Raw genomic sequence first — 27,806 nt, 5'->3', positions numbered from 1 at the left:
CATTGGCCAGAGACGTTGTGGAGTCTCCCTCACTGGAGATATTCAAGAACTGTCTGGACACAATCCTGTGCCATGTGCTCTGGGATGGCCCTGCTTGAGCAGGGAGGTTGGACCAGGTGACCCCACTGTGGTCCTTTCCAACCTGACTCATTCTGTGCATTTGCTAGGACCACTACAGAATGCAGGAACCGGGGAAGAAAAATACCACCATGCTCAAAATAGAGATTTCTAACTAATCAGAGAAATTAATATAAGACTGATTCAAAAAAAACCTAGGAAACCTGAACTCATTGAAGTGTCTTGGCAATCATTTGATCACAATATACTTTTTACATTTCTTAGTCTGAGGGTGTAAGTAGAAAGTAACCACAAATTTCAGAGAGGAGAAAGTGATGTTCAGCATTTGTGTACAAAAAGCTTAAGTCCTAACCTTGGTCAACACTGCAGCCAGCAGCAGGATCCTTAGTCTAATGAGTGTGAAACAAGTTTGAAAACACAAACCACCCAAGTCAGATAAGCTAGTTTCACTCCTAGGAACAAACACTGCAGACTTACCCCCTTCCTTCCAGAAACAATGTTTTAAGGAAGTTTAAATATCTGTTATTCACCGAGAGGTAAAAATATAAAAGCGTATTTTAAGATGTTTTGCACCACATCCTTAGATGTAACTATAAACAAACAAGAACACCATGGCTTCAATGAAAGTTATTTACATTTGAATGCAGCGAATACTTTATTAACTGATTACAGTTTTGATGACCAATTTTAAACCATAAGTAGTGTAGGAAACATAATGGGAGACATTAAGGCTGAGCCATATATATATAGACAAATCTGGATACTGATATTCTGTACATTTAACCTCTGCTTTTTCTTTATACATCTTTTATTCAGTGTCTGCAATTAATCAAAGAGGAAAAAACAAAAAAACACCCTGGCCAATAATTTAGTCTTATACGCGGAGTGAATTTTTGCATGGGTTTTTGAATGCAGTGTAAATTTCAGTGGAGATGAAACAGATTTTTTTGAACCATGTTCCCAAGGAAGTGTTTAAGTATAACTGGAGTTTGTTGCTATTACAGATTTGTGCAATTATTCTTCTCTTTCAAAAACTAGCAGTAGTTCTCTCATGTAGAGGTTAATCTATTTAAGACAGTATTAAACTTACCTAACAGATTGGGAAATCAGTATAAATCAAGTGCCTGTGGTGTGTATCAGTTTTCCTGCTCTAAGCAACCCCTATCACTTAAGTGGACATACTTGCCATTTTACAGAATTACACTGACTTTTCAACAAAACCCAGAAAAAAAATTAATTTACTGGTTTTGCACTGTGTGCAGTGCTCCTACACAATGTGATAACTGTTTTCCATCTGTACAGCTCCCTTTTGTAAAGTTGGGCAACACGTATAAAAGAAAGACAGACATCAATGGTTTGTGTTCTGAAAGATATTTCAGTTCTTTAGTTCCAGTCACTGAAGGAAGAGGCAGAGGCAAGTTTGCATTATCCCAGAAAACTGAACAATTGGTTTTATTTGGTGTCTTCAAGATGCTTCACCTTCTGTGGGAGATGTAGATGATGTAGGAGAGACCATTTCAGGTTTTCGTGAAATTCTGTCCAATTCTGCCTGAACATCTGTTAAAACTGGCTTCTGACCTACAAAATAAATGTGCATCATTCAGTCATGTTTATGAAAAGCCTATGGTACCTTCAATTCTCAAATCAGACAAATCCTAGTAATTGTTACTGCACACTTTGGGTGCAAAATTAAGGCGTAAGGCCAAAACCCAAAAGAAAAAAAAAGGAAACAGTAGAGAGAATCATATCCTTAAAGTATAAAATACAGAAGACTACTAAGACTAGCAGTTATGACTACTTCTATACAATTTTCTGCATCATTTGTATTTGAAATAATGCTGAATGTAAAAATCAGGGATTTCAGCAAGCCCAGCAAAGTCAGTTTTGTGTACTTGGTCAGCATAAACCTGACACCACTGCTCATGGGTGCACACAGATCTGCAGATGGCAAATCCCTTTCTCTTCTCACCCACTGATCTCCCCTCTAACTTGGAAGGGCACAAATGTTTGTGCAGTCACGCTCTAACCTAATTCAAGCTCAAACCACAGCATTTTTAATTTTAATTCCTACTCCTCAGTTCTATCCCACAATGTTCTATAGCAAGAATGGAGGAGACAATACGGGAAAAGGTAGTGCAGTATTAGGACTCCAATGCTTATGAAAAGTGTGCATAACATCTGTAAAAGAATGTTCTATGACACACGTGCAGCACCCTTTCTGAAAATGCAAATTAACAGGAACTATCCATAAAGGCCGTTTTGGCCAGATGTACTTGGCTGCTCTTCAAATCATTTAACAAAAGATAATACTCTATTAGGATCAAAGCAGCTAATAAGCAAAGGAATTTCCCAAAGCTGCCGAGGAAGAAGTAATTCTCAAATCCCAAACTAATGTCTTAACAGACAGTTTTCAGATTTGAAGTGTGAGTGCCACAGATATCACTAAATACAAGACAGCAAATACTGAGGAAGGTGAAGAGGCCACATCTAAGCCAAATGTATTAGTATTTATGGTAATTCCTTAAAAACATAGTCCTTTCTGATGTTAAACTGACTATAACCCTAACCCTTCATTTGTTGCGTAGTAGGAAATTTCTGAGAACTGTTTTGCTCCTTAAGAATTAAATTCTGTCCTTTAAGTTTCAGCCACAGCCCCAAACAGAACACTTTTCTGGAGTGCTGCCTCTGTTTGCTTGGCATCATCCAAACCTGCTGCCAGCCACTCCCCACAGGATATTTCAGTGGGTGCTCTCTGTGCCTCATATTGCGTCAGCTGCATTTGTTTGAACAATCTCCATATGTTGTTCAAACTGGCGCTGCTGACTTTGCCTACAGCACATTAGGAAGCACTCAAACTTTGCTTAGCCAACTGAGTTTTGCACTTAGAAAAGGGAAGGGTGCACAAGTGAAAAAAATTCAGGGTTAATCTAAACAAAATGTTAGTGGGAAGTATGAAGTACCGAGGAAACACCAGCATTCTCCCGTAAGCACAGCATTATTAACCTCTGGGGAAGCAGGGAGGGAAGGTGTCTGTGTACGCCTTAAGTAACACAGAAACATTTTAAATTGGAATTGCAAGAAATGCCAGTATAGTCCTGCATCTAGCTTTAGCACAGTCACTATTAAACATTTCTAGATTAATAATAATAAATAGATTAATAATAATAATCACCTCACATATAAAGAACTGTCAAAAGAAAACACATAAGTATTTTTACAGGCTGTCACCAAACTCAAAATGCTTATCACATCAGAGCTAGAACACTAGTGAAAGAAAATTTAAAAGCTATTTTAATCCTGACAGTACCGTCAAAAAGAATCAACTTGAAATACAGTCCTAACCAATTTAAATAAGACTAGAACAGGCTTATGGCATAAGCCATTTCATTGGGATGGTGGGAACAAATGGAAAAAACGAGGAACTCGTGTAGACGTGACTCATGCTTAAACAACTACATGTAGATTTTTTTCTTTGCTCCTGTGAAAGGCACAAAAAGGCACTATGAAAGTGCTGTGGAAACAAAAGCAAAAAGCCATATAGAATATATAAAAGTATATATAAATCTGTAACATTCAGTTAAATATAGTAGTGCTCATACTTCTGATAAACTATACTAACAGGAACAATCCATCACTCAGTTTAGACTGAGTCAATCTTTTGTCATTAATCATACCTGACTTTTTTGCTGATGGTGGTAAGTTGCTGCCAGCACCTCCAGTGCCACCTCCTCCTGGACTACCACCAACACCACCAGGGCCACCAGGAGAACCAGTTTTCTTGCTCAGGAGACTATTGAAGAAGTTAGCCAGGACTCCTTCAGATGTAGCTCCAGCTACAAAGGGAAGAAGGAAAGAAAAGCCACAACTCAAAACCAACACAGATGTTTAAAGTAAATAACTGATTTAGTGTGTTAATAAATCTAAATAAGCACATTAAAGCAAGCAGACAAAGTAATTATTTTACTTCTCCATCTGCATTTCTTCCCTCATAAGAAAAGGTACCTTTCATATTGGGATCAATCTTCTTTGACCCAGTGGGGATAGGGGTAACACTGGCAACATTCGATGTTACAGATCTATTTGGTGTCCTAGGAGATCCACCAGGAACTCTTGGTGAGGCATCCTATTAAAAAAAAAAAAAATAAAAAAAAAAATAACAACCCCCAAGTGTAAGAATAGATTAAGCATTGTTATTTCTCACAGCTCCTAAGCTTTTGTATTTTAAATGTAGTATCTCATGCAACTGAAATGACACAGGATTAGATTTTTTTGACTGCGTACAGGTTTTTTCACACTCGCACAACATTGTTAAAACTATTAACTTTAGTGTAACTAAAGCACAAGAGAAATTTTTAATTTCATCCCCATGAAAAACCTGGAAATCCATCTGTTACTCAGTAGTGCCTCTGACCATAAATGCATTCTAACATACATAAAAGCAAGCCAGGACCCTTAGCCCTTGCTGTCAATACAAGTTGCCATGATTCACTGTGGAGTGTTATAATTTAAGTGCACTATGAGTCTTTAGATACTATGTAGTTTAAAACAATCAGATCAAACAATATTTGACAGTGCAGATAAAACCTCTAAATATATAAACCCTCTAAATATATAAAAGTTAAGGATTTTCATGTGATGATATTTAAAATTTTTGTTACTAACCACTGGCCTTCCTGCAGCAGTAGGTGGTTGTTTTGCCAACTGTGACTGCAAAAAACCAAACATACACATGAAGTGTTAGATATGACAGTGACTAAGAATACAACCCCAAATCTGTATTGGGAATGTTGTTAAATGAAACTCTCATTGCTTGTTCTATGGACAGAAAATTACCTGCTGCTTCATAAGAAACACTTGGTCATCCTCTGCTACAATTTCTTTTTCATGAACAAACTGCAATACAAAAACATGAACAAAAATTGACCAAAAGAAAGGTATTTTCTTTTTTATCTGCTGGTGAATATGACCAAAACATTCAATAATGAAGTACATGTATAAAATACTATGATTGCTGCATATCACGTTTTTCATATGTAAGACTGCTGCCTCATGATTCCATTTAGGCCAAGCTAATTAGAAGAGAAATAGAATTATCAGTAACTCCTTTGACCTGTCAGGCATAAAGCTGTAGATACATTTGTAGAAAGACCCATTAAAAAGTTAATTTAATTGTTCAATAAAAAGGAGTTAAGTAAATGGCTACAAGGCACATTCAAGGGTCTCAGGATCAGTAAGCAGCATTCATGGACGCACACATTCTGCATCATGCCCATGTCTCTGTTAATTTATTGAGGCCTCACCTCAGTATTACTTTATAGGTAACTATGGCACACATGACTCGTCATCTAAGTTGAACCAAACTGGCGTAGGAACCAGACACAGACATCTCAGATCCCATTCTAGGCATCAAATCACAAGCACTCTCCTTCCAAATAAGCTCATCAAAAATTTTGCCCAAGCAGGCATGGCAAATTTCAGTATCAAAGTTTAAAATCCAGGCCTGAAGTTTATAAACTTGCAAAAAGAAATATTGTCAGTTATATTTTCCTTGTATACCTATTTAACACTTCCTGATATTTTCCCTAAAGATTTCAGAAGGGACAGAGTTTTCTCCACTAAAATAATTCTCGCTTGAAAATAAGATCAGTCACAAAATCTTAGCTTTGTTAGGAAGAAGCCATATAAATATTTGCCTTCAATAACCTCTAAGTCCACTGCTGCAGGCATTTTGTTCAACAACCTCACATATGTTTACAGGTCATTCTGTCAAGGGATTTCATTAGATAATACAGGGAAAATACACTGAATATATGTAGAAGCTGTTTGCACGTGTTTATTTTTGATTTTACACGGTCTCAAGCCTTCTTATTTTAAATACTCCAAAAGAAACAGAAAGCATTATGAAGTTATAAGCAACTCAGACAGAAATGAAATGTTCTTAAAAAAAAACCAACTCAGCCTGACAAACAGGTAAATCATACTTAGGCTTTTCAATACCAAATACGTGTTAAAAGCAAAACGTGTGTTTGTAGTCTTGAACAATGTAACAGTGGCAGAAAAAAAGGTGTAAGCTGAAGAAGAGCTACACAGACCAAAAACGCAAAATGATCTTTTTTTTAACTGAAGAGCAACTTTGAGAACAAAATAAGAACACTACCCCCCACATGGTACATCATACTTTTGATAAACTGGAAGCATAGTCTCAATGAAAGAGAAAAAAACCTGACAGGCAAATAAATAGCAAAGCAGTTAAATGCAAAAACATCTCAATGTACCTTTCTGACTGGTGGTTTTGTTATGATATCTTCAAAATTGTCATCTGCTTTTAGTGTCTGGAAGTTCTCATGCAATATTCCTATTTTCTTGTCATTATCCCAACCTGCAGGACTAGAGAAAGGATTATTTGGCTTATATTTCTGTTGCTAATCTTGCATGCACTCCTGAACTGCACACAACTGGGAGCCAGGAAAGCTGTCACAGCGCCCATTCTCCTATGCAAGCTGGTTATTGATCAGTCCAGGTAGGTAGAGATTGGTTCACCACAATAGAGAGAAGGAAAACCTCTCGGCTTAACACTCCCCTTTGGAGCAGTGAGTGTTTGTAATCTTCATCCAATGGCACTCACCAAATTCCAACTCATGAGAATGTTACATGGAACTTTAAAAAGCATAAACCAAAAAAGGCTCTAAATGCTGCTTTACAGCATTGCACAGATACATTTTGTAGTCACACACACATCATAATGCAGATAACTTACATAAATACCGCATCTTTTTCCACAACAACGGCTGGAACATTGAAAGGAAATCCGTACAACTTCTGGACTATATATTTATACACTAAATCAATGTTTTTGTTTTCTTTTACTGAAGTGTAAATAAGTGCTGCCCCATCTGAATAAGCATGTTAAAGAAAACTTAGTTTAGTGGCTAGTAAGAGAAACTAAAGTGACCTTTAAACTATCAAAAAAGGGTCAGCTACTTTGTAGAATTTTGAAAGGGAATACAAAACCAAAGCAAAACAGGTCAAATAACTTCAAACACTTAATTTTGAAATAAGCTATTAAGTAATTTAAATCGATCTTTTTTTTTTTTTTTGCATTTGTTTTAGGCCAACTCAGCTATTGATTTTCAAGTAAAATAAAGGCTCTTCTCACTTTCAAAGCCCCCCAGTACCAATGGTTTCACTACAACGCCTTTGAAAGTCTTCTGCTTTTAGTGAACAAAAATTTTCATGCCATATCCTTCAATCTTCTCATTATCCCACCCTGCAGTCACTGCAGCACTAACACTAGCAGCTTCAAAAATGCCAAAGATCTTCCACCTTCCCATCTGGGTTCTTTTAATTAGGGGAACAAACTCTTATACAGTGATCTGCTTTTAAAGGAAAGGAAGGCAATTGAGTTTACTATATCCCAATTAATAAAAGACCAAGAGAGTGCTTAGTATTCATGGTTCAGTATCAACACATTCTATGCATAGGATTAATAAAAGAGTAATTTCTACTTTGGGATTATAAAAATACCAAATTCCCTAATTTATTTCTAAATGCCTGCAAATCAGATCCTAGAAGAAATTTATATAATGGGGTCTGATTCCTATTTTGTGAAATTTACAATGGAATTTCAAGTTGTACATGGCATATGCAATCATGGAGGCTAATCCCTACTATTTTATATTCTTCCACCACACACAAGAGCTACTACATCAGTCCATTTTGAAAAATTAGGTCTTGGAAACCCTTTGAAGGAAGTGCCATTTCAACTGAGGTCTCTGGCTCTTGAACCAATTTTTCCATCTGTCACCTGCTGTCCCTCCAATAGCATTTAAACTTCCTTACCACAGCACAAAAGATGACACAATGTAGACATGTTACTGGCATCTAAAAATCTACATCTCAACATGTCTATCTGACTAAACAACACTAGAAAGTATTTTATACACTTCTAAAAAAAAATTAACTTTAAAAATAATAATAGCACAGCAACAGCTTCTGTGCATTTTCTCTGTACCAATACAAGGGAAGTCAGTGGACCCTGCCTACACCAATTCACACTTCTTTCCCTCCCTCCTAACCTCATCCTGTGGAATTACTGAACATAGAGGAGACTGTATATTTGGGACAAAATGAGTAACACGCCTTACGTGCATCTGGAGCAAGATCATACCTAAATGAACTATCTTGTTGTTATTTTAGGGAGCTTGTCAGCTAAGATGTACTGTTCTGAGAACTGATTTCCTAAATATGGAAATGGAGGCAATAAGGAAATTCATAAGAGAATATGCTAGAAACTCTTGTAGCTCTGTAAAAAAAAGATACAAGAAAACAGAAAAAAATAATTCAATGTTGTCCATAGGGGTAGCTGAAGCAGACTGCAAGCTACCGTAAAATAGTTGCATCCTACTTTGGTACAGACACAAATACTCTTTTAAGCTTGTCATAATTAATATAAACATTGACTTGAGTAATTATATCATCTTTACGATGTGTTAAAGGATACACTGTAAGCAAAACCGTCTGATATGTGACTGGATGAAGTCAAAGTGTTCATCTCTGTAGTCATGCTCTTTTTCCAGAACACTGATGGCATCACACTGTCAAAATAAACACAAAATTAATGTACTGCTTTCAGTCATCCTCTAAAATAGCAGTGCTGCTACACATCCAGTTCACAAGGGAAAAGGGAGATGGAGTAGGGTGGGGTAGTGCAGAGGAAAACAAAAACCTGCTAAGATAGTTTAGAAGCACAATTGAACCTTTTTTGTTCTAATATAATTGGATGTACATGTGCTGAAGTCAGCATAACTTGAGAGTTCAAGTGAGTGGAACTTTGCATTCACTCTCCCTCCCACCACTCCAAAGCACTCCCCACAGAAAACCACTGGTGAAGACTTACCACTAAATGATATCACCATATTTTACCCAATTTTTTTTACACACTGTCACATTAAAAGACAGTGTTTTTAATCCAGTTACTAATTAGCTCTTTGCAAAGGGAGCCAAAAGCAAGGAATATGGAAGCAGAAAAAGAAAAAAAGGTGTGGGGGTGGAGAAAAGAATAGAAGGAAACTAGCAGGTGGGAAAAAATGCTGTTTAAATGAGAGGGTTAGCCTTCCAGAGAAGGAACAGCATATGCATCAAAAGGTTTATGCCTTCCCTGGGGGCCAGCAGGGGCTGCAGATGCAGTATGCTTAATGCCAATGAGAACTGAGGAGACGGGGGGAAAAAAAAAAACTAAACCAGATAAAAATAGCCATAGGATAACCACACCATCATTTTCTTTAATATGGTCACATATCTAACAGAAACCAAAACAGATCACATAGATCCCCTAAGAACTGAGGAAAGTTAAAAGTGCAGCACTTCACTAGCTACAACTCTCAAAGAAATTAATCTTCAGAAAAATATCAGAAATATTAAAAAAACCCACTATTTCCAGAATATGGAGGAGTATGGAAATTAGGAGGAATTCTAGTTGCTTATTGACTAGCTCATTTCTGTGAGCAAAGCCAGGTCTGACGTATTTCTCAATTCTTTGAAAACTGGTAGAACTAAAGGGAAAGCTAACTCCAAAATAACATTAAATAATGGGTTCCAGAAGATAACCAACCTTCAATATTAAACACTTTTAAAGAATTCTCAAGTAAGATATCCAGAATAACTTAATAACCATGCACTTCCCACCCCAATCCACAATTGACAGTTACTTCAATAAAATACGCAAAAAACCTAAAACATGAAACAAACCTTTGTACAAACTACAACTACAGGAATGCCTAAGTTACATGTTAGTGTATCTGCACCCAGGGGTAAAATCACACTGTCATCTTTGTCTTCCTGTAATGAAGTATTTCTTCTCTGTGGAGAAGCTGGAAAATCCTCGCCTGGTTCTATATACTCCTGGAAGTCTCTTACCACTGAAAGTAAAAAAAGTTGCATTAAAACATCAGCTGCTTTATTATTTCAACAATGATTTCCACTGCCATTGATTTCTAGCACTGTTGATTGTATAATACTTCTGCATCTTGGTGTTGAAAAAGCGGAGCATGCATCTAGTCCTGGCTAGCTGTTGGCTCTGTGCAGCACAAGGGAGAACCAAAGTCTGAGATCTGCTGGATCAGCAGCCAGAAGAACATGATCAGATAAAACTGCCCATATGGACAACATGAAATCTCTTTTTTTATCATTGTGAAACCACTAGGCAGTTGGTACTAAGGATTACTGTTTGATCTGCTTCCTAAAGGAAGTAAGTTTCCTTCCATTCTTCTTGGCAAAGTTAATGGAAGAGTTTGTCAGAATAAACAGAATAAAGCCTCACACAAACTGCTTAGCTGCTACTGTATACCAGGTTTTACCTACAGACCCCTTTGTCTACACTTCACTCTCTTTACAGTGACTCAATAGTAGTATAAACAAAAAGAATAGAATATATAAACCCTAGTTTAAACTAGCTTTATAACTAATTAATAGCATACTAAACATTTGGTATGTTTTAAAATTATCAGAGAGTATTTTAAAATGTAGCAAACAGAGTAAGTTACACTCTTTCTTTTTTTCTAATTCTTGTTGCAAGTCCTTGTCATGTTCCGCTGCACACGCCCAAGCCTCTAATTACACAGTCACTTACTATTCCTGCAGTCAGGGATGAGATGTGAGGCACAAAACGTCTGTGTTTTTCACATCACATGTCCTGTTCCACACAGCGGAAACAAGGCTCTACCAAACCAAACCACTGCCTACTATTCCATGAGCAGCACATCCTGATTCAGCACAAGAAGTCAGGCAGCACAGCAGCTCAGCTGCATCACGCACAGGGGCAGTGAACTACACGAGAACATCCTCACTTCTGGGCTAATCCACTGCTTCCTTCACTAAACTGACTGAAACACTCCCAGTTCATACCTAGAAAAGCATCTGTGCAATTAACAGGGCAAGACTTATTTCAACGCCCTAGAGGAAAAATTATATTAGGTCAAGATTATTCAATTTTTCTGCAGATCTTGGAGTTCACAATAACAAAAAGCACATGCACAGATTATCATCTCAGACTGTCAACCCAGGCTCTAATTCAGGGAATGCTGCTAATTCAAGTCTGGTCCGAAGAGCTTCTGAGATTAACTGAACGTATCCGAAACCCAGAGTTCTCACCACAATATGCCAGTCACTCTATAGTGTCTTTCCTGTAAAGTATCCTGTCCTTGGATAATTGCATAAATCCTCCAGCGGATTCCTAAAATTCCCAATGTGTGATCATAACATACTAATCTTTATGTAAGTAGGGAAAGCAGTAAAAAGAAGGATTAATTTAGCGTATCACAGCTCCAAATCTGTGGAATACTATCTCAGGTCTTCCTCAGAAACACAATTTCATTAAACACAGATTAATTCAGTGAAAAGGAAGAGCTATTTCAACCCTTCACACACAGCTGCTATGTATCCCCAAATGCCTTTCTGTACCAGTTCTAGTCCTCACAGGGTCTGTCTTTGAGTGGAGTTCAGCTGCTAAAACTGAAGACAAACACAGCAGCATGCCTCCAGAAAACTACACACACAAACCCTCAGTAGATTTCAGTCCCGGTAGCTCTCAGGAGCACTGAGCCTGACACAAGAATCTAGTGGGATCCTGCAGCCAAAAGTCAGACAAGCAATGTTCCCGCCTCCTTTTGGCAGTGTCAAGCTCCTGCCCGCCTAGCAATGCATGAAGTCACTTCACAACAGGATCAAAACAAAAACAGCTTCCAGTCACATCTGGATTGTGTTCAGGCCCTCTGTTATACCCAGTGTTCAGACAACTTATATCTGTAAGAATTAGACCAGATGACAGAAAACCAGAACAAACAAAACTAAATGGAGTAGCTTTTTTTTTTTCTTGAGTCATTTCATCGCTTACATTTTCTGGATTTTGCAGAGTTTTTCTATTCTGTTCACTTAGTCTGTGAAGAAGCAAAACTATCAGCTATACACTTTTGGTAACATAGATACTGTATCCATACTTTCAACCAGAAAAATCCTATCCTGAAAGAGTTTGAGGACATTTAATACACATGCATTAGCATCCAAAACCAAACCAAAAAACACATCCAAGTGAGCTCAGCTCCTTCAACCTAACCAAATTCTTGTGGAAGATACAATTCTCAAGGATGATATTCCCTTCGAAGAATCTCTCTCTTAAAGGGACAAGCAAAACAACTAATATTCCTCATAACTCATTCCAGAGTATCTACAACTGTCACCTTAAGTTCCACTTCATCACAGCACAGCTACAACCTGCATTTCTAAATTAGCATAAGCACTCATTGCTTAAGAATGTACCAGTTAGAGTGCAACTTCAGACTTAAAAAGAAAGTTTAATCATGCTATTTCATCTCAACAAACAGCTTTCTCAAATCTTTTCCTTGTAGTAATTCACTGAGAGATGAATGTGAAAGACTCAAACTCTACTACCCTAAGGGAAATGCTAAGGGTTGCTCAAAATAATAAGGAGCTATAATGTGAGTTCAGTCAGCCAGTTTAAGAAGCCCTGCAAAACCTTTGTCTTCTTAATGTTTAAAACTAAAAAGACAAGATACTCACAGAGCAAGAAATAATAGCTCTGTTAACATCAATCATAATTACAATAAAACTTTTCAAGTGGAAGGGGCCCAGACATGGCCATCCTGCCATGAATCCTCTCAAAATTTACACTTTTGGTAGGCACAGAACAGGTCCCTGATTCTCTAACTGGCTACCTACAGGAACAGTTAAGAAACTTGATGCAGTGATCTGCCTTTAAACAAATAAATGAAAAACTGAATGCTTAGAATTTTTTTTTCTTGGTGAATCTTATCTAGAAGAACACATAAAAATCAAGACTGTAATTTCAGCTGTGTTCATTCTGAAAGTTTTTCCCCCCCCCTACATTGTTATTCTGTTAGAAAGAAGTACTAGTATTGTTCACATAGTTTCTTGAGACTTATCTGAAGCTAGACTTGCTTGGTCAGTTCTAATTTTAAATAACACTTCCAAAGAATGAAAAAGACTGCAATGGAGAGATTAAATGGTGCAGAAAGCATTAAGCATATTTAAATTGATTCCCATGTATTTGCAGAATACTCACACTTTTGCTCCATTTCTTTCATTTCTTCAGGAGGAATTTTTAACTTGTCAATATGTTCTCTTACAACACTTGCCCATTTTTGTAAAGAATCCAGTGCAGTCCAAGGTCTAGACATATCTACTACCAACATAACTAGAGTGTCCTTTAGAGAGCTTGCCTCCATTGCAAATTTAAGAAGACCTTTGTGATATAGGTCACCATCCAAAATCCATACATTACATCTTGTTTGGTCTACAAAAAAAAGGAAAAACATTTAATGAGATTTACTTGAAACACACCACTACATAATGGCTATTGAATGTTCTTTGGACATGTAAAATACAAGGAAGAAAGCAGATGATGTTTTATCAGTCCACCAAACAAACACAATGATGCAGCAATCTGCAGCTTGTGGGAGACAAGCTCCTCCCCTGTCAAACCCTGATATTTAATGGCTGATAACTGAAGATCTTCAATACATTATCTGAAAAGGGAGGATCTGAGAAAGCATTCAACATTTCCAAAATAGTCGTCCACCATTTTTGAGTAGGAAAACATTTTCTTCAAGATGCAGCTTAGAAGAGAAAACTGTGTTAACTCCATCATCTTTTTGCAGCCATTGGCCTGCTCAGCTCTCGAGAACAGCCATCTCCCTTTCAAAACTCCATCTGACATGCTTGGATAACTCTTAGAGGATAGAATGTACCTTGGCCACTCAAAAAACTAAAGAACTGCAAGGTTTTAATGATTGAGTTTGACTTAACAGGCAGTTTACTCTTTCAATTTGCAAAAAGACAATCACCATAAAAATAGACCATTAAACTGTTTTTCCCCCCCAAAAATATCACAATACTACAAATTCACAAATACTTGTGCAGTAAAAGAAGAGACATTGATTCAAAATTAGTTGGCTTAATGTAATTGCATTTCCTTTCAGGTAAATTTTTATTACTTGTTACAGAAGTTCTGTGGAAGACATTTAAAGCAAACTTCCAATCTTCTTAAATCTGGTTCCAAACCATCTTTGAGATCAATACCCAGACATGAATATCAGGAAAGCAGGTGATTTCAGAAAAAAGAAAAAGGCCAGTTTCTTCTAGCTCTCCTTCAACATGTTTGGGATTTTTTTATAGTATACACAAGAGTTCCCACTTTTCTCCAAAAGCTTCCCATATATCCTTATTCACATCCTGTAATTCCAGGTACTGGGCTATTAAATAGAATCTTAAACGCTTTTTCCTTTCTAGCCATACCTTCACCCAAGTTTTTGGGTTTTCTTGTTTGTTTTTTACATCCTCTTTAGCATTGTGCACAATTGTACCCATCAGTCAATGACAGGAGTCTTGCAGATTGTGTGCCAGCAAGACAAAGGTTTCTCTGTAGGTTCAGGATAACTACTTGCCACAGCAAGTGAAATGGTGATAGCAATTGAATGGAAATGAAATGGAAGCCTGGGCACCTTCTCCTCTAGGTCTGAGAAACACACATCTATTCAGAACGTTGCAGCTAAGTCTGCTTCCCTGGTCTTTTTTATTTTTTTAGCTTTTTCTTTTGACAGATTCCTCTCCTCCTCTACCACTTAAGTGGTCATTCCTGGTATCTACCAAAGAAATTACACAGACAAACTTCCTAATGATACAAATCACTTCTGGCATAAGTTGGATTCCTGCATACTATAAAGACAGAAAAACATCCCACTGTCATTTCAAATACCACACTACTGAACCCTTGCTTTCAAACTGGTTTAAGACATTGTTGCAAATACAGACTCACCATCTCGGTCTTCATCATGCACATTTAAATACAAATACTCCATTCCTCTTCCTTTTTTGTACTCCTCTATTCCTTGAATTTTTCCTATTAGGCTAGTTTTACCTGCTCCATCTTCACCTGGAGAGACAGAAGAAAGATACCACTCAGTCTTTAATCACAGTTACATATTAAAAACCACCTGGGGCTAGAAGAAAACTATATCCTAACAGGGTGACCAAGCTCATTGGAGTTTTGAAACACAGCAGGTTTTGCCCAAATCATCCATCTGTTCTAAGTGAATGTTTCAGCTTCAAATATTTTTTCTACTTATTGATAAAGCATTTATGCCACCAACTATGCTACCTGAAATAGGCTCTTATACCCATCTTTAAAAGGATATGCCAAGAAATAGTTAAATACCTCAAACAATTTCAGTCCTTCAGCCACAATCAAAGTAGTAACAAAGTTTTCCTAAAGTAGAGTTCAATTCACACTAAGCTCCTCTTACAGTTCAGAACTCTCTCATTTCAAATAGCACACTGAATAAGGCAAATCTGTTACCTCAGCTTTTATAAATTGGTTTCTTTGAATATTTTCTGTTACATGTCCCAAGAAACCTTAAAAATAAGTGACAAATAGTAAGCCCACTGCCTTACAATACACGTGTGTGTATTTGGATAGCAGAGACAAGCCTGCAATCCAGATCCATTCACTCCTATTCTCTCCCCTCCAAAGGGAGCTTCGATAACCACTGAACCTTACAGCACATGCACAATGTAAACACCTCAACTACTGCCAGAGACCCTTCTTGAAAACCTTCATTTGTAGTCATAGGTCTCAGAGTTGGAAAACTTTGTGTGCATTTTTTCCAGTTCAAAAGAGTAATCAGGCTGAATTTGGACACAAAGCAGGGGTTTGCCAGTTTGTTTTTTTCTCTATTTTGCAGAATGATGAGTATGTAACAGACTTACAAATTTCTTGAAGCTCACTCACAGCTTATAAAATTAAGATTAATCCCATGTCCCTAAGAAGCACTTTATCAATTTTGTGACAAACAGAACATTTCCCAAGTCTCTCCTATAGCAAGAGAGTCTAAACACTTGCTTTTAATCACATAACAAAGACAAAAGTTCAAGGGCAGTAATTTTCACTGCTAAACATAATGATGTTTTTGTCCCTTTAAAGAGAACTGACGATGATCTTACAGATGTCACTACGGCTACATTAAAAACACTACAGCTGTAACCACTGTAAAGAACAGATATCATACTTTGATAGACTGATTTTGAATTTGCCTAACATATCATCCCCCAAGACTGCCACATGAAGTCTTCAATTTAGAGGATGGCATTATTTTCATACTTCACTAACACTGGAAAACATAAGACTGCTTAATCTAAAGTGCTGTGGGGATTTTACTCAATGGAATTAATGTATTTTAAATGAAATATATTTTGAGAGAGAAATAAGACCAGAACTGAAGTTTGAAGTAAAGTACAGACAAGTTAAATAAAAAATTAAGTTGTATCCCTTTACCTTATCCGCAATTAAAGGGTTAATTTGCGAGCCCCTGTATTAAATCAAGATATACTTGAGCAAACAATTACAGCTGGTTTTAAATAACCATTGGAAAGCAGTGCTATTTTCTAGTCATACATCAAGCTTTTCCTCTTGTGAGAATGTCTTTTAAATAATTCTGATGAAAAAGTGAAGAGTTCAAGCTTCCCCATCATAGGTGAATTACAATTCTACCTCTGTCTCACCTCTGTACTTATCCAAGCTTCTTAAAATTGTCATCAACAAATAACTGAGAAGATTTATGAACTGCTGCTCTGACATGTTATGAAGCTGCTTTAACTTTTGCCAACAATGTCTGTATGATTCATTGTACTATTTTACCTTTCTGAATTGGCAGCTTCAATTAATATGTGCCATCAGAAGGCTCAACAGGTAAGACAAATCAAAATTTGTTATTCCTTTTAATGACGGGTTGCAGTTAAGAGCTTTCTGAATTTCTCAGAACAGTTACCTTCCAGCTAAGTTCTTTTGCATACTAGAGTGACAATAAAAATTTCAACTTGCTTAAATTTGGGAAACTTTACTATCTCCTGTGTGTATCTACCAGTCCTTAAAGTAGCTGCAACAAGTCTAAAAAACACCTGTGGTTGTAAAAAGTTCTGCAAAAGATAGACCTAAACAGTCTAAACTAAAACATATACAGAGGCTAATATCTGGACAACTATTGTTGCAAAGTGCTCAGGCTAAGCAATACAGGCAAACTTGAAATATACTTCCCACAAGCCCCTTACTTGTCATGGACCTGTGTTATGTCATTTCCTCTCCAACCTTGTATTTCAAAATGTCTAAAATAAATTGGAGTTCAATACTGTTAAATTAGTAGTGAATGGCAAAGTAAGAACTGGAATTTTATTTTCCCCTCTACACTGAAAGAAGTTTTGCCAGTACAGTGCAAGACAAATTGATTTGATGTAAAATGAGTACCTCTGGACATATATGCACACACAGCAGTAATTTCAGACTTCCATCACAGAACTACCTGAATTTAATCTGTTCCATGAGGAAGCCTGTCTGTGCTCTTGTCCTTAGCAAATATTCACCCATTCCAAAACATCAAGATCAGGCAGGATCACTGACACACATAACAGTGCTGTACAAGCTACTGCATGAAGAGAGCAGCACTCATTTTTCACAAGGGGAAGCCAGAATGATGCATCAGTGAATTATGAAGTTAATAATTAATTAATAATAATAGTACTACATAAGCCAACTAGTTTACAAACAGGATGACCCATTTGCAAGCGTACAAAATAGGTGCCTAGCCACATGTGCCCTACCCCATAGGAGATCCAGAGTTCTTGACATATTTAAGCCAAATTAGTCATTTTTATTTAAAAAGCTGTGAGGAAGTAACAACAGGACCATCATTTATGACACAAGGACTTCCTCCTTTTTGCCCAAACAATTGATCATAAAGGTGAGGAAAAGATAACTGTCTTGGCCAAGAGAACACAGAATCAAAACAGAACAGCGTGGGTTGGAAGGGACCTTCAAAGGTCAGCTGGTCCAACCCCACACTTAGTGAAACCCAACATGCTAAGACTTGAGGTTTCTGTTCTTCTTTCTTCTTCTTTCTACTTTCTGTGTGTAGTATGCTGCATACACCTTTTGAAATCATAACAACTGCAAATGTATTTGCATCCTTGTTACTATTTTTTCCCAACCTTGTCTTCAATAAAAAACACTTGAAAAGTCAACACATTTTGAATATACTGAGTCACGCTAGGAAAGAGCAGCAGCAGACTTTTGCTTTGTAGCTACTCTTCAGCAAGAATATCAAACCAGAAAAATTTAAAACAGTGTTTATCTAAAACTCCTAGGTAGTTTTTAGAAATCTTGTTATCAAATTAATTCTAAGTGCTAACTTTTAAGACTTCTTGAAACTCAAACATTTTATTGTAATGCCTTTACTATGTACAGACTCTTCTCCTCAGAGGAGAGGGAAATATATGTGAGGAAATTAAAGTCTACCTGTTGGAGGTTTGATTGATAATGCACAACATACTAAAAATAATTAACATTAATACCTACCTGGGACATATATAAAAGTATATATGTTTAGAAAAAATGTCAATCACAATACATATATACTCATATATGGCTTTTCAAATTACAAACCTTAATACATTTAACATGTTTACCTTTTTTTGTTTGACTCTGGATATCTCTAAAGTATATGAAAAAGTAATGCTGCTTAGTTTCAGACAAAAGGAAAATTTCATATTCCCTAAGCTCAAACATCATTGCATATTAGTATTATGAAAGAGAATTTCTTTTTAAGTGCTACTGAAGCAATATAGAAAACAGAGCCTTATGCACCTTCAAGAATAATTACCATCATCTTCCACTTCATTTCAGAATTTTGGAAAACCCTGTAACTTCTTATTTATTTTTAAGTGTGGGATAATTAAATTAACAACTGACTTCCATACATAAGCTCACAGAGCAAAACATTTCTGATGTAGTATTTCTGATATAGCATTTCAAGGTAGAATAAAAATCAGGTAGATTTTGCATCCTTCTTTTGCAAATAACATAAAAAGGCCTCCTTTTTCAGAGTAAATACTAAAGAACAAAAATTCTCCATTATACCAAACTGCACTCACACATTAATACAACAGTGAGGAAACAGAAGTGATGTTTCTAGCAAGCGATGCTATGCACCAAAGCTGAACACAAGTAAAAGTAAAACAACAGATTTAATTTTGCATAGAAGTCAGGCTAGGAAGCAGCTGAAACAAAGCCAAACCAAACTGCTTACACACAGTATTTCACTGTCTTGTTAACAAAATGGAAAGTCTTGCACTCAGCTAAACAAACGCTATTACTTTCCTCTGATGAGCTTGTTTGGGCTTGTGAAAGCTCCTCTGTCCAAGGTGCTATTCTGTTCACAAAACAGATTTTGAAAACATCCTTCTTGCTGCTGCCCCCAAACATATAGGAAACTGTAACAACAGAAACCCTTCCCAGCCTCCTCCCTTCTCACTACTCCAGGCAAAAAGCATGTTTACTGAGCAGAAAATCAAGTGAGTGCAGGCAAACAGGCTGTCTATGTCCTGCTACACCAACGGCTCAGCCATAAACTATCACAATTAGAGAGGACTTAGGCTCTCCCTTACAGAACTCCTCCAAACTTTCAACTAACATCTTCAAATTCAAAATATTAAGTACTCATACTATTTCCACATTTCTTTCAGTTCAGAAAATGAAAACAGAAGTAGAATTTCACTAGTCCTGTAACAAGGTATTTCTTACTTGTCACAGAAGTCTGTACATGGAAGAGCAATCAATGTGTTATCTCCAGGACAGACATGAGCTTTGACTGTCTGCTTAAATTGCTTCTCCATTGTAAAGTGTCCAGTGTGTTTAAAATATGTCAAGGCAAAGAAGCAAGAAGTGAACATTTCTTTTGTGTCATCAGTATTGGTAGCCTGCCCCTCTTCAATCCAGGACTGTGATTTTTTTTTTTTTCCAACAGCTCTTTGAAAAACCCTGGATGCCTTACTTGTTTGTAGTCTATAATCCTAGTGGTTCCTTGAAGGAAGTTTTTTGTTTCCATTATAAATCCATCAATTAAAATTCAGCTTGATATGGGAATTCTACAACTCATCTCTAAAAAAAAAACATGTTCAAACAAGGCCAAATAAAACCAGAAGTAATGGTCCCAAGTAACATCTTCGGCACACCCCAAACAGACTTTTGTGAATCAGCTTTATACTTTTTACGATGAAAATATAGCTTCTGGGTAGAAAAATTCAGAACATCCAATATCTGTAGCATAAAATATTGAATATTTTTATTAACAGAAAAAAACCTACCTTGCTTAAATGTGATATAACAAAGCCATCAAGTCTAAACATGTGTTAACAAATGGAGCAAAGATGCCTTGCCAGAAAACCAGAGCAATCTCTGTTCCACACCATGTGGAAAGCCTGAATCCCAACACAGTAGTGTAGAGACATCATGATCTTCTTCCTACTAGAACCAAGCACATGTGCCCTAATGCTATTTTCAAGACAAAATACTTGTCACAAGTTAATAACTGCCTTTTCTACAGCTGCATATTAGTGAAAGAGGCTTGTTTACACATTCTATACTAATTGAAGAACGCCTTTTACAGAACAAGACCAAAATAATCAGAGTAAGCCAAATTTAGTTTGCTTTCAGAGAATTAAAGAACAAAATTCATTATGCTGATGAGAGCCCTCTCTACAATCTCTCAAACCAACATGGAAGTTCACAATAAGTAGGCCGTAACAAGTTTACAAATAACTTGTCACTAAATTTTTATTTGCTCATTGAATAAAAAATGGTCTCCTCCAAGTTTATTTTACTTTGCCAGATAAGTCTTTCCCCTCATATACAATTCACTCAGTATGTTTGTGGCACTGAAAAATTAAATAACTTTTCTGAGGAGCACCTTAACTGCACTTCAGCCTTTCAACACAACAGAAACCAGATTGCAGACAACTCCTCCAGCAAGTCTTTTTGCCATGTTCTGCACCAGAAGAATACACGGCTTGACTGTGGAAACAGGTACAGCAGTAATGGTGTTACCTGTGCTTCAAGAGACCCACAGTCAGGGAAAGGCAAATATTGCAGAGAATTCTACAGTGACTATGAACAGCATCCATTCCTAACTCAGTCTTTCTCCTTTAACATAGCAGGAAGTTGTCTACTGTATTTTATCCAGGTTCACTACCAAAATAGAATAATCCTGTGTTACTATCCATGGGACACCATTATTGGTCCTCCTGCCACTAACTTGCTTGGAGAACATAGAAGCACAATTCCTTTCAATGTTCTTCACCTTTGGAGCTATTTCTGAGATAGATCCAGTAACCAGCAGCACCTCTGACACTGAGGAGACAAATGAAAGTAACTGCAATTCAAGAATTTCAGAACTTTCCTTGCTGTTCTAAGTGACTTCTACTACACAGCATCCTTGTAATTCTGTATTTTTGGAAGGGTATTATAGCAGGAAGGATACAACAAAGAAGTACTACTTAATTCTAAAAAAATGTAGCTACAAAACAAGCAATTAGAATTTTATCTAGGTCAATGCGCCATCAAAACAATTGACACTTTAGAAGCATAACTCTGCTGACCTAAACACAATTTGACTACATTTGCAAGGCTTTCATTGCCTGCAGAAGGTGAACTAGTTGCAAGGAAAGGACAAAAAGAAACCCTCTGAGTTAACTTCTGCAGTACTAGGGAATTTAAAATATTTGAGATTAATAATATGGACGGTGTGAGCAAGCAGAATTTTATCAGTTTCAATGATTAAATGATAACAATGAAGCTGTCAGCTTTTTGAAAAGGAAAAAATAAAAGAAAAACTTATTTTTATAGTGTTGAGTACAAATTTAAGTACTAATTTTATACCCTCACAAAAATTTGCTGTATCAAAACTTAATTTTCAGGTTCTTTATATTCCACAGGTCCACTGGAAGAAAGCAGCAAGCTACACCTGCTCTTGAAGATAAATTGGGAATAGCTCTTATTGCAGAAAATGGTCCATGTACACACAGAAAAGTGTACCTGTAAATTAGCTGTGGACTGTGCTTCTTTCCAAGCATCCTTACAGCCACTGGACAGGAGCAGAGCTCCAAGATTCAAACAAACAGGCCTAGCCCTGGCAAGTGAGATGTCTGGGGTAGAGAGAAAATGTGGACATGAGGCAGTTGAACTCTCACTGCCCATTAAACTCAAAGCTTTTATCATCGAGTGAAATGCATAAAAACCCCAAACCCACTAGTGATTCAGTAGAAGCATAATTGTGCAATACAGACACCGAGAACCAGGCATACGAATGTCACTGGATGGTTTGATATTGTTAAAATTGTGGGCAAAGAATATACTGTGCTTCAGAGACAGAGGAATATATGAAACACAAAGCCAGATAAAAAAACAACTATTCAATTCACTTGCCAGCTGGGAGCCTGTGTTCTGGTGCATCCTGGAATGACTTTGAACATTACTGCTTGAATGCATGCAGCAGTTTATTGGATAGATTATTAGTTCGGGTCTCTGAATCCAAGCCTTCACACATTCCACAGCACTTATGGATTCCATCCATAATTTGCAATGGTGAGTTGTCAGCTGCTCCCCTCTACTCCACTTGCTGATATATCAGAAAGGGAATGAACATGAGAGCTCCCAGTTATAAGCATCAGTTTTCTCATCACAAAAACCATCTCCTGTGATCAACTACCTTTATTACACAAGTGAGCAAAAGACAATCCAGGAGAAGAAGAAAAAAGAGAAAAAAATTAAGCAAGAGCAACAAAAACACAGTGCATTGGCTATCTGTAAAAAGCAGCTGGAAACAGCAATGAGAGCACCCAATGTCCTTAAGAAAGCATGGACATTTTACATTTTCTGCTGATATAGTTTGCTAAATGAGGTAGCTGTGGCCACTGTGACAAAACTACCCAGGAATCAGAGTATAAGGGACTTACAGTAAAGTTTAGCAAAGCTTGCACTTTTATTATTAGTTCACATAAGAACAGATAGATGAGACACTTTCAGGCCACATGTGGCATCAATTAGAGTTTAAACTTTAAAGAAAAATAGTTATTGAAAAAATAACTGCAAGTGAAACAACTTTGGAGAAGTAAAACTGGAAGTCAATTAATTTTGGACTGATTTTGAGCAAGCGATTACCAACATTGTTTGTTAAACTTCACTTCACAAAACTATGTGCCATATCTAGAAATTAACATTCGGCATTCCAGTCTCCTGTAGTTAGATAACTCCAAATGCTCTCCAGGTTCTTAAAAATGAGATGTCAACACAGCTAAAAATAAATACTGAAATAGCAGAATTAGCATGCCAGACACAGAGAGGTTCCCAGAACAATTAGGCATACAACTATGAAATTAGGCAAATTAGAAAACCTGCCCTAGCAAACAAAAGAATACTACATGGTGGGTTTTTCCAGTTGATTTTTCAGGGTGGGGCCATGGGATGTTGGAGGTTTAAGAGATTTTTTAAATGCAGAGAGATTTTTTGTACTGAAAATAAGCACTCATTTGTTAATATCAATCATATTTCATCTGGCAAGTTCTGACCAATATGACTGTTTATACAGTAAATATTTGCCTGCCACAAATTGACTGAAAACCACCAAGATGTTGGTCAGCTTTACCTTTTTGCTTAAAAGTACTGAAAGTAAAAATAAACTGAAAATAATCATGCCAGGAAGCACTCTGTATTAGTAACAAAAGTTAATACAAAACTATCTAAAGGAACAAAGCTTGAACATAGAGGAAATGTTTGATAACAGAGAAACTGTAAACACAGCCCAAGAATCTGAAGGATACTTGGGCTTCACAAGAAACAGAGCTTCACAGAGCTTCACAAACTGAATCTGTCCAATAGAGAATACATAAGACCTCTCCTTTTCCCGCGCCACTGTGCTTCAGGAGCAGCACCATGACTTGCAAGTGAACAACAAAGATCAGATATTCTCATGAAAAACATGGCAATGGTCCTCACTGGCCAGTCCTCAGATCTGATATTCTTTTTCCTAAATACATGCCAAATTTGGGGGGTTTTTACCCCCTGTTGAATCAAGGCCTTCCAGAAAACTCAGTTTCTAAGCAAGAACTAGAATGTCTTCTATAAATCTGTACACTTTCAAAAAAAAAAAAAAAAAAAAAAAAAAAAAAAAAAAGCATCAGTCAAATAAAGGAAAGAAGTATTACATTAAGTCATTCTATAAGCTCTACATAAATGGTAAAAAAGAAAATTTATATACAACAGGTTCTATAGTACAAACTAAATGAATATCTGGAAACAATCTATGATATCCTTTCCAGCTTTGAAGGAAGCAGTCTCCAGTTACTGAGCACTAAGGATTACCTGCCTATGAAGAGAGAGGAAAAACAAACAGCATAATCTTCTTGACAAGGATCACAGCTTGAAGAAGAATCTTTCAACTTCAGTAAGGCCAATCATCCAATTTAGATTCAAAGTGACACATAACAAGCTGTCAATTGTTATGAAATATCCCTTTGTTTAATATCACTGCAACTTCCAATCTCAATATCCTATTTAATTACATAACATACAAAGCAACAAATTAAAGGGTAGCAAGTCTTGTAAGAGCTTCAGAAGACCATGCTATCATCCTTGCACATCCACAACATCCTTCCCCTTCTCAGTCAGTTGTAAGTAACCACTCAGCTTATCAAAACAAGAAGAAAAGAATCACAGTGATTGCTTTAGGATCATAGAGGAAAAAAAAAAAAAAAAAAAAAAAAAAAAAAACCTAACTTGAAAAACCTCAAGAGAGCATAAGCCACAAGACTACACAGAATCACAGTGTGCAGTCTGCAAGAATATCCTTACTGAGTTTTAACACTGTTTCCAAATATTAACATGGGTCTTTCTGGGGACAGGGAGGTTGGCAAAAGGAGTGGAAGGAGCAGCTAGTTATAAATCCATACACCTGGACTCATTATGCTGTCTACTGGTAACAGTATTTAATAGTCTTTCAGAAAAAAGAAAACAAAACAAAATAACAAAACTCACACTATACTAATACTAATTATGCATACACATACACTTGAGAGCATCCATTTCTCTCTCTCCTCCATGAAGCTTTTAATTTTGACGTATCATTTTCCTTCATGAACTGCAGCTCGGTATCTCATTACCGCCCTACCAAAGTCCCCTTCCGTACCTCTCACCTCGCCGAGGGCCAGGCTGGACTAAGGCCCTGGGTGGAGATGCGGAGCGGCAGCGCAGCCGCCGGTGCCGCCACGCTGGGCGCGAGTGGGCAGGGCAGAGCCCGCACGGCCCTCCCCGCCCTCCGGCCCGCAGGCAGCACCGTCATTGATGCCGCTCGGGCCACGGAAGCGGTTTTTGTGTCCGCATGACACACCGCAAGCGCCAGCAAGCGGCACCGCCGGCTCCGCCGAGGGAGCGTTCGGGAGCCGCACGCCCCCCGAAGCCGACGCTCACGGGGAGAGAGACAATAACAGCTCCCCATCCAAGCCATCTCCGCCTAGGGAGCCAGGCTGGGGGAAGGACAGTGAGGGTATCATGGCGAGGTACCTACGATGAGGGGCGCGTCGAAAGCATCCGTGGACAACCTCCAGAATGAAGCAAAGCCATGCAAGGGAGGAAGCGGGAGGGTTAAGATAGTGCATTGCCACCCATCACCCCCCCAACCCCCGCCCCCTTCCCTTGGGGCGCTAAACAAGGGAAGCTGCAGGCGCCCCAGAGAAGGCTCAGGAGCCAGCCTGTATGCGGCGGGGATGGGAGAAGGATCGGGATGCTTTCCTTAGTCAGTGTGCGGAGGGGAAGGCAGAGGGATCGGGATGCTTTCCTCACCCAGCAGAAGGACGTTCTTCCCCGAAGGCAGCTTAGAGCGGGAGCGCGTGGACACCTCGCTGAGGATGCAGGACCTGGCGCGGAGAGACGACAGCGCTTAGGAAGGGTCCCCCGCTTCCTCGCGGTCCCCACCCTCGCCATCTCATGGGCATGGGGGGGCTACGGCATGAGGGGCGGGGGCAGGGCAGAGGCTGCCACTGTCAAGGGGAGGTGCCCCCCCAGCTCAGTGACTGAGAGGCACTGAGCGCCAGCAGGGCGGGGGGATTATCCAGCCCCTTCCTCTCGCCCCCCGCAGGGCACCGAGGCGCTCCCGGGGCGGCGGCCAGAGCGCCCGGGTCCGCGGGGCGGGGCGGGCACTCACCACAGGTTCTGCCCATCGTCCTCATCGCCGCCCGCGCGCAGCTCCGCGTTGTTGTTGTTGGCCGTGGCCGTAGAAGCGGCGGAGGAAGCAGAGGAAAAGCTGGCAGCCGAGCCGAGCCCGGAAGAAGAAGAGGAGCCGAAGGAGCCGGCTCTCCCCACCGCCGCCGCCATCTTCGCTGCTGCCTCCTCCTCCCTCCCCTGCCCCGCCGCCTCCCCGGGACGCGGAGCGGGCGGCGGCGCCGCGGCGCCGGCGGGGACCCGGATGTTGGGAGGGGCGGGGGCGGGGCCGGGGCGGGGGCAGAGGCGCTTCGGCCGCTCCCCTCAGCCGCCTCCGGCAGCCGCCCCGGCCAGCGAGAGCGACTCTCGCCTCGGCTGCCTTCGGTACCGCTCCCCTGTGCGAGGTGTTGCCATGGGCAGGGGTCTGCGCTGTGCCTCTGGCTCCCCTGGCAGCCCCGGCCCCGCAGGAAGCACCTCGCATCCAAGAGAAGTAAGTGCGGCTCAGGGGCAAGATGTGTCTTTTGGGGAGGACAGCGTGGTCGTCCTCTACAAGAGGCCTGGTTACTTGCTTTTCTCTTAAGAGTATCGCTTGAGAATTCGGAAGAGAAGGGTCTCATCACCAGCATTTTGGCTGCTCGACTTTGGCTAGAAGTTCTAGAAGAAGCAAGCGTGTCAACCCTCTCTTTATATGTTTCCTAGGGCAAAACGAGAATGGCGGTAAATCCTGTAAGAGTTCAGTGGGTGAGTTTTGTCCCTTAAGGGCAATTCAGGGAAAACCTAACACACGGGATATTTCCTTGTGTCCCCCCCCTTTTAAATAAAGGGTGCACGTTCCCAGAGACTCTGTGTATTTGGGAAGGTATTAGTTGTATTAGTGACTTATGTGTGTCAGCAGTTTGTGCTTTTACTTTTCTTACTGCCGTATTGATTTTATTTTTCCCGGGGAAGGGAAAAAACAAACAAACCAACCTGATTTTAAGTAGTATTTTGAAACAGGGGGAAAAAATATCTGTTTTCTTAGCCATGTGTTTCTCTCAATAGCTCTCTGTTGCTTTGCAACCAAATTACAGATGTTTCTTTCACGTGTTTGTTTAGTAGGGGATCAGCTGTTGTAACCTGTAGGTCACCATTCATGAAAGTGTATTTGTTTCAGGTATAAAATAAGTGAAACTACTAGCCATGTACTGAACTGGAGGTATCTATAGATGCACAGTTATTGGTCAGAAGTATTTTGTCATGGACAGAATGTGTGTGCAGAATGCTGGCAAAGTTTTGGCGTTGATGCATTATCCAGTAAACAGGGACCACCGAATGGAGGAATGCTGGTGAAAAGCTGCCAAGAAAAAACCTTTTCTGCATGACCCTGTAAGCCCTCCTTGTGGCCTGCTATGAATTGCCTTTACCTGTTGTCTGTGGTTTTCATTGTTGTTGGGTCAACTGACTTAAATCACAAAAACACAGAAAAATTGATTACTGAAATGGCTGAGTAGCACTGCTAATTTAATGAGCTGAATCAGCTTGTGGAAAGTGTTTAACAACCGGCTGAGCCAATGCAAAGGGTAGGGAACAGAATTGACCAGAGAGTAAGGGAAGAAGAAGGGTAAAGTTAGAGTTTGGAAAG

The 27,806-nt window shown here is 38.8% G+C and overlaps 1 protein-coding gene across 2 annotated transcripts; it reads right to left on the bottom strand.

The window, feature by feature from the left end:
* Positions 1-694: 694 nt before the first annotated feature.
* On the bottom strand, positions 695-26,421 carry DYNC1LI1 (dynein cytoplasmic 1 light intermediate chain 1). Of its 2 annotated transcripts, XM_040061954.2 has the most exons (13): positions 26,190-26,421; positions 25,829-25,902; positions 14,927-15,043; positions 13,175-13,405; positions 9,826-9,995; positions 8,579-8,672; positions 6,836-6,971; positions 6,354-6,465; positions 4,912-4,971; positions 4,741-4,785; positions 4,081-4,201; positions 3,753-3,911; positions 695-1,656 (listed from the first exon to the last, which is right to left on the bottom strand). In XM_040061954.2, the coding sequence occupies exons 1-13, from the start codon at positions 26,357-26,359 to the stop codon at positions 1,544-1,546; spliced, it is 1,602 nt and encodes a 533-aa protein (XP_039917888.1). In that variant the 5' UTR covers positions 26,360-26,421; the 3' UTR covers positions 695-1,543. The 2 variants fall into 2 exon arrangements, with proteins under 2 accessions (XP_039917888.1, XP_039917895.1); XM_040061961.2 differs by lacking the exons at positions 25,829-25,902; positions 26,190-26,421 and adding an exon at positions 25,176-25,194.
* Positions 26,422-27,806: the final 1,385 nt, after the last annotated feature.

Source organism: Hirundo rustica, chromosome 1, assembly GCF_015227805.2.
Source record: "Hirundo rustica isolate bHirRus1 chromosome 1, bHirRus1.pri.v3, whole genome shotgun sequence".
NCBI classification, from domain to species: domain Eukaryota; kingdom Metazoa; phylum Chordata; class Aves; order Passeriformes; family Hirundinidae; genus Hirundo; species Hirundo rustica.
This window is presented reverse-complemented; position numbering and strand designations above follow the sequence as displayed.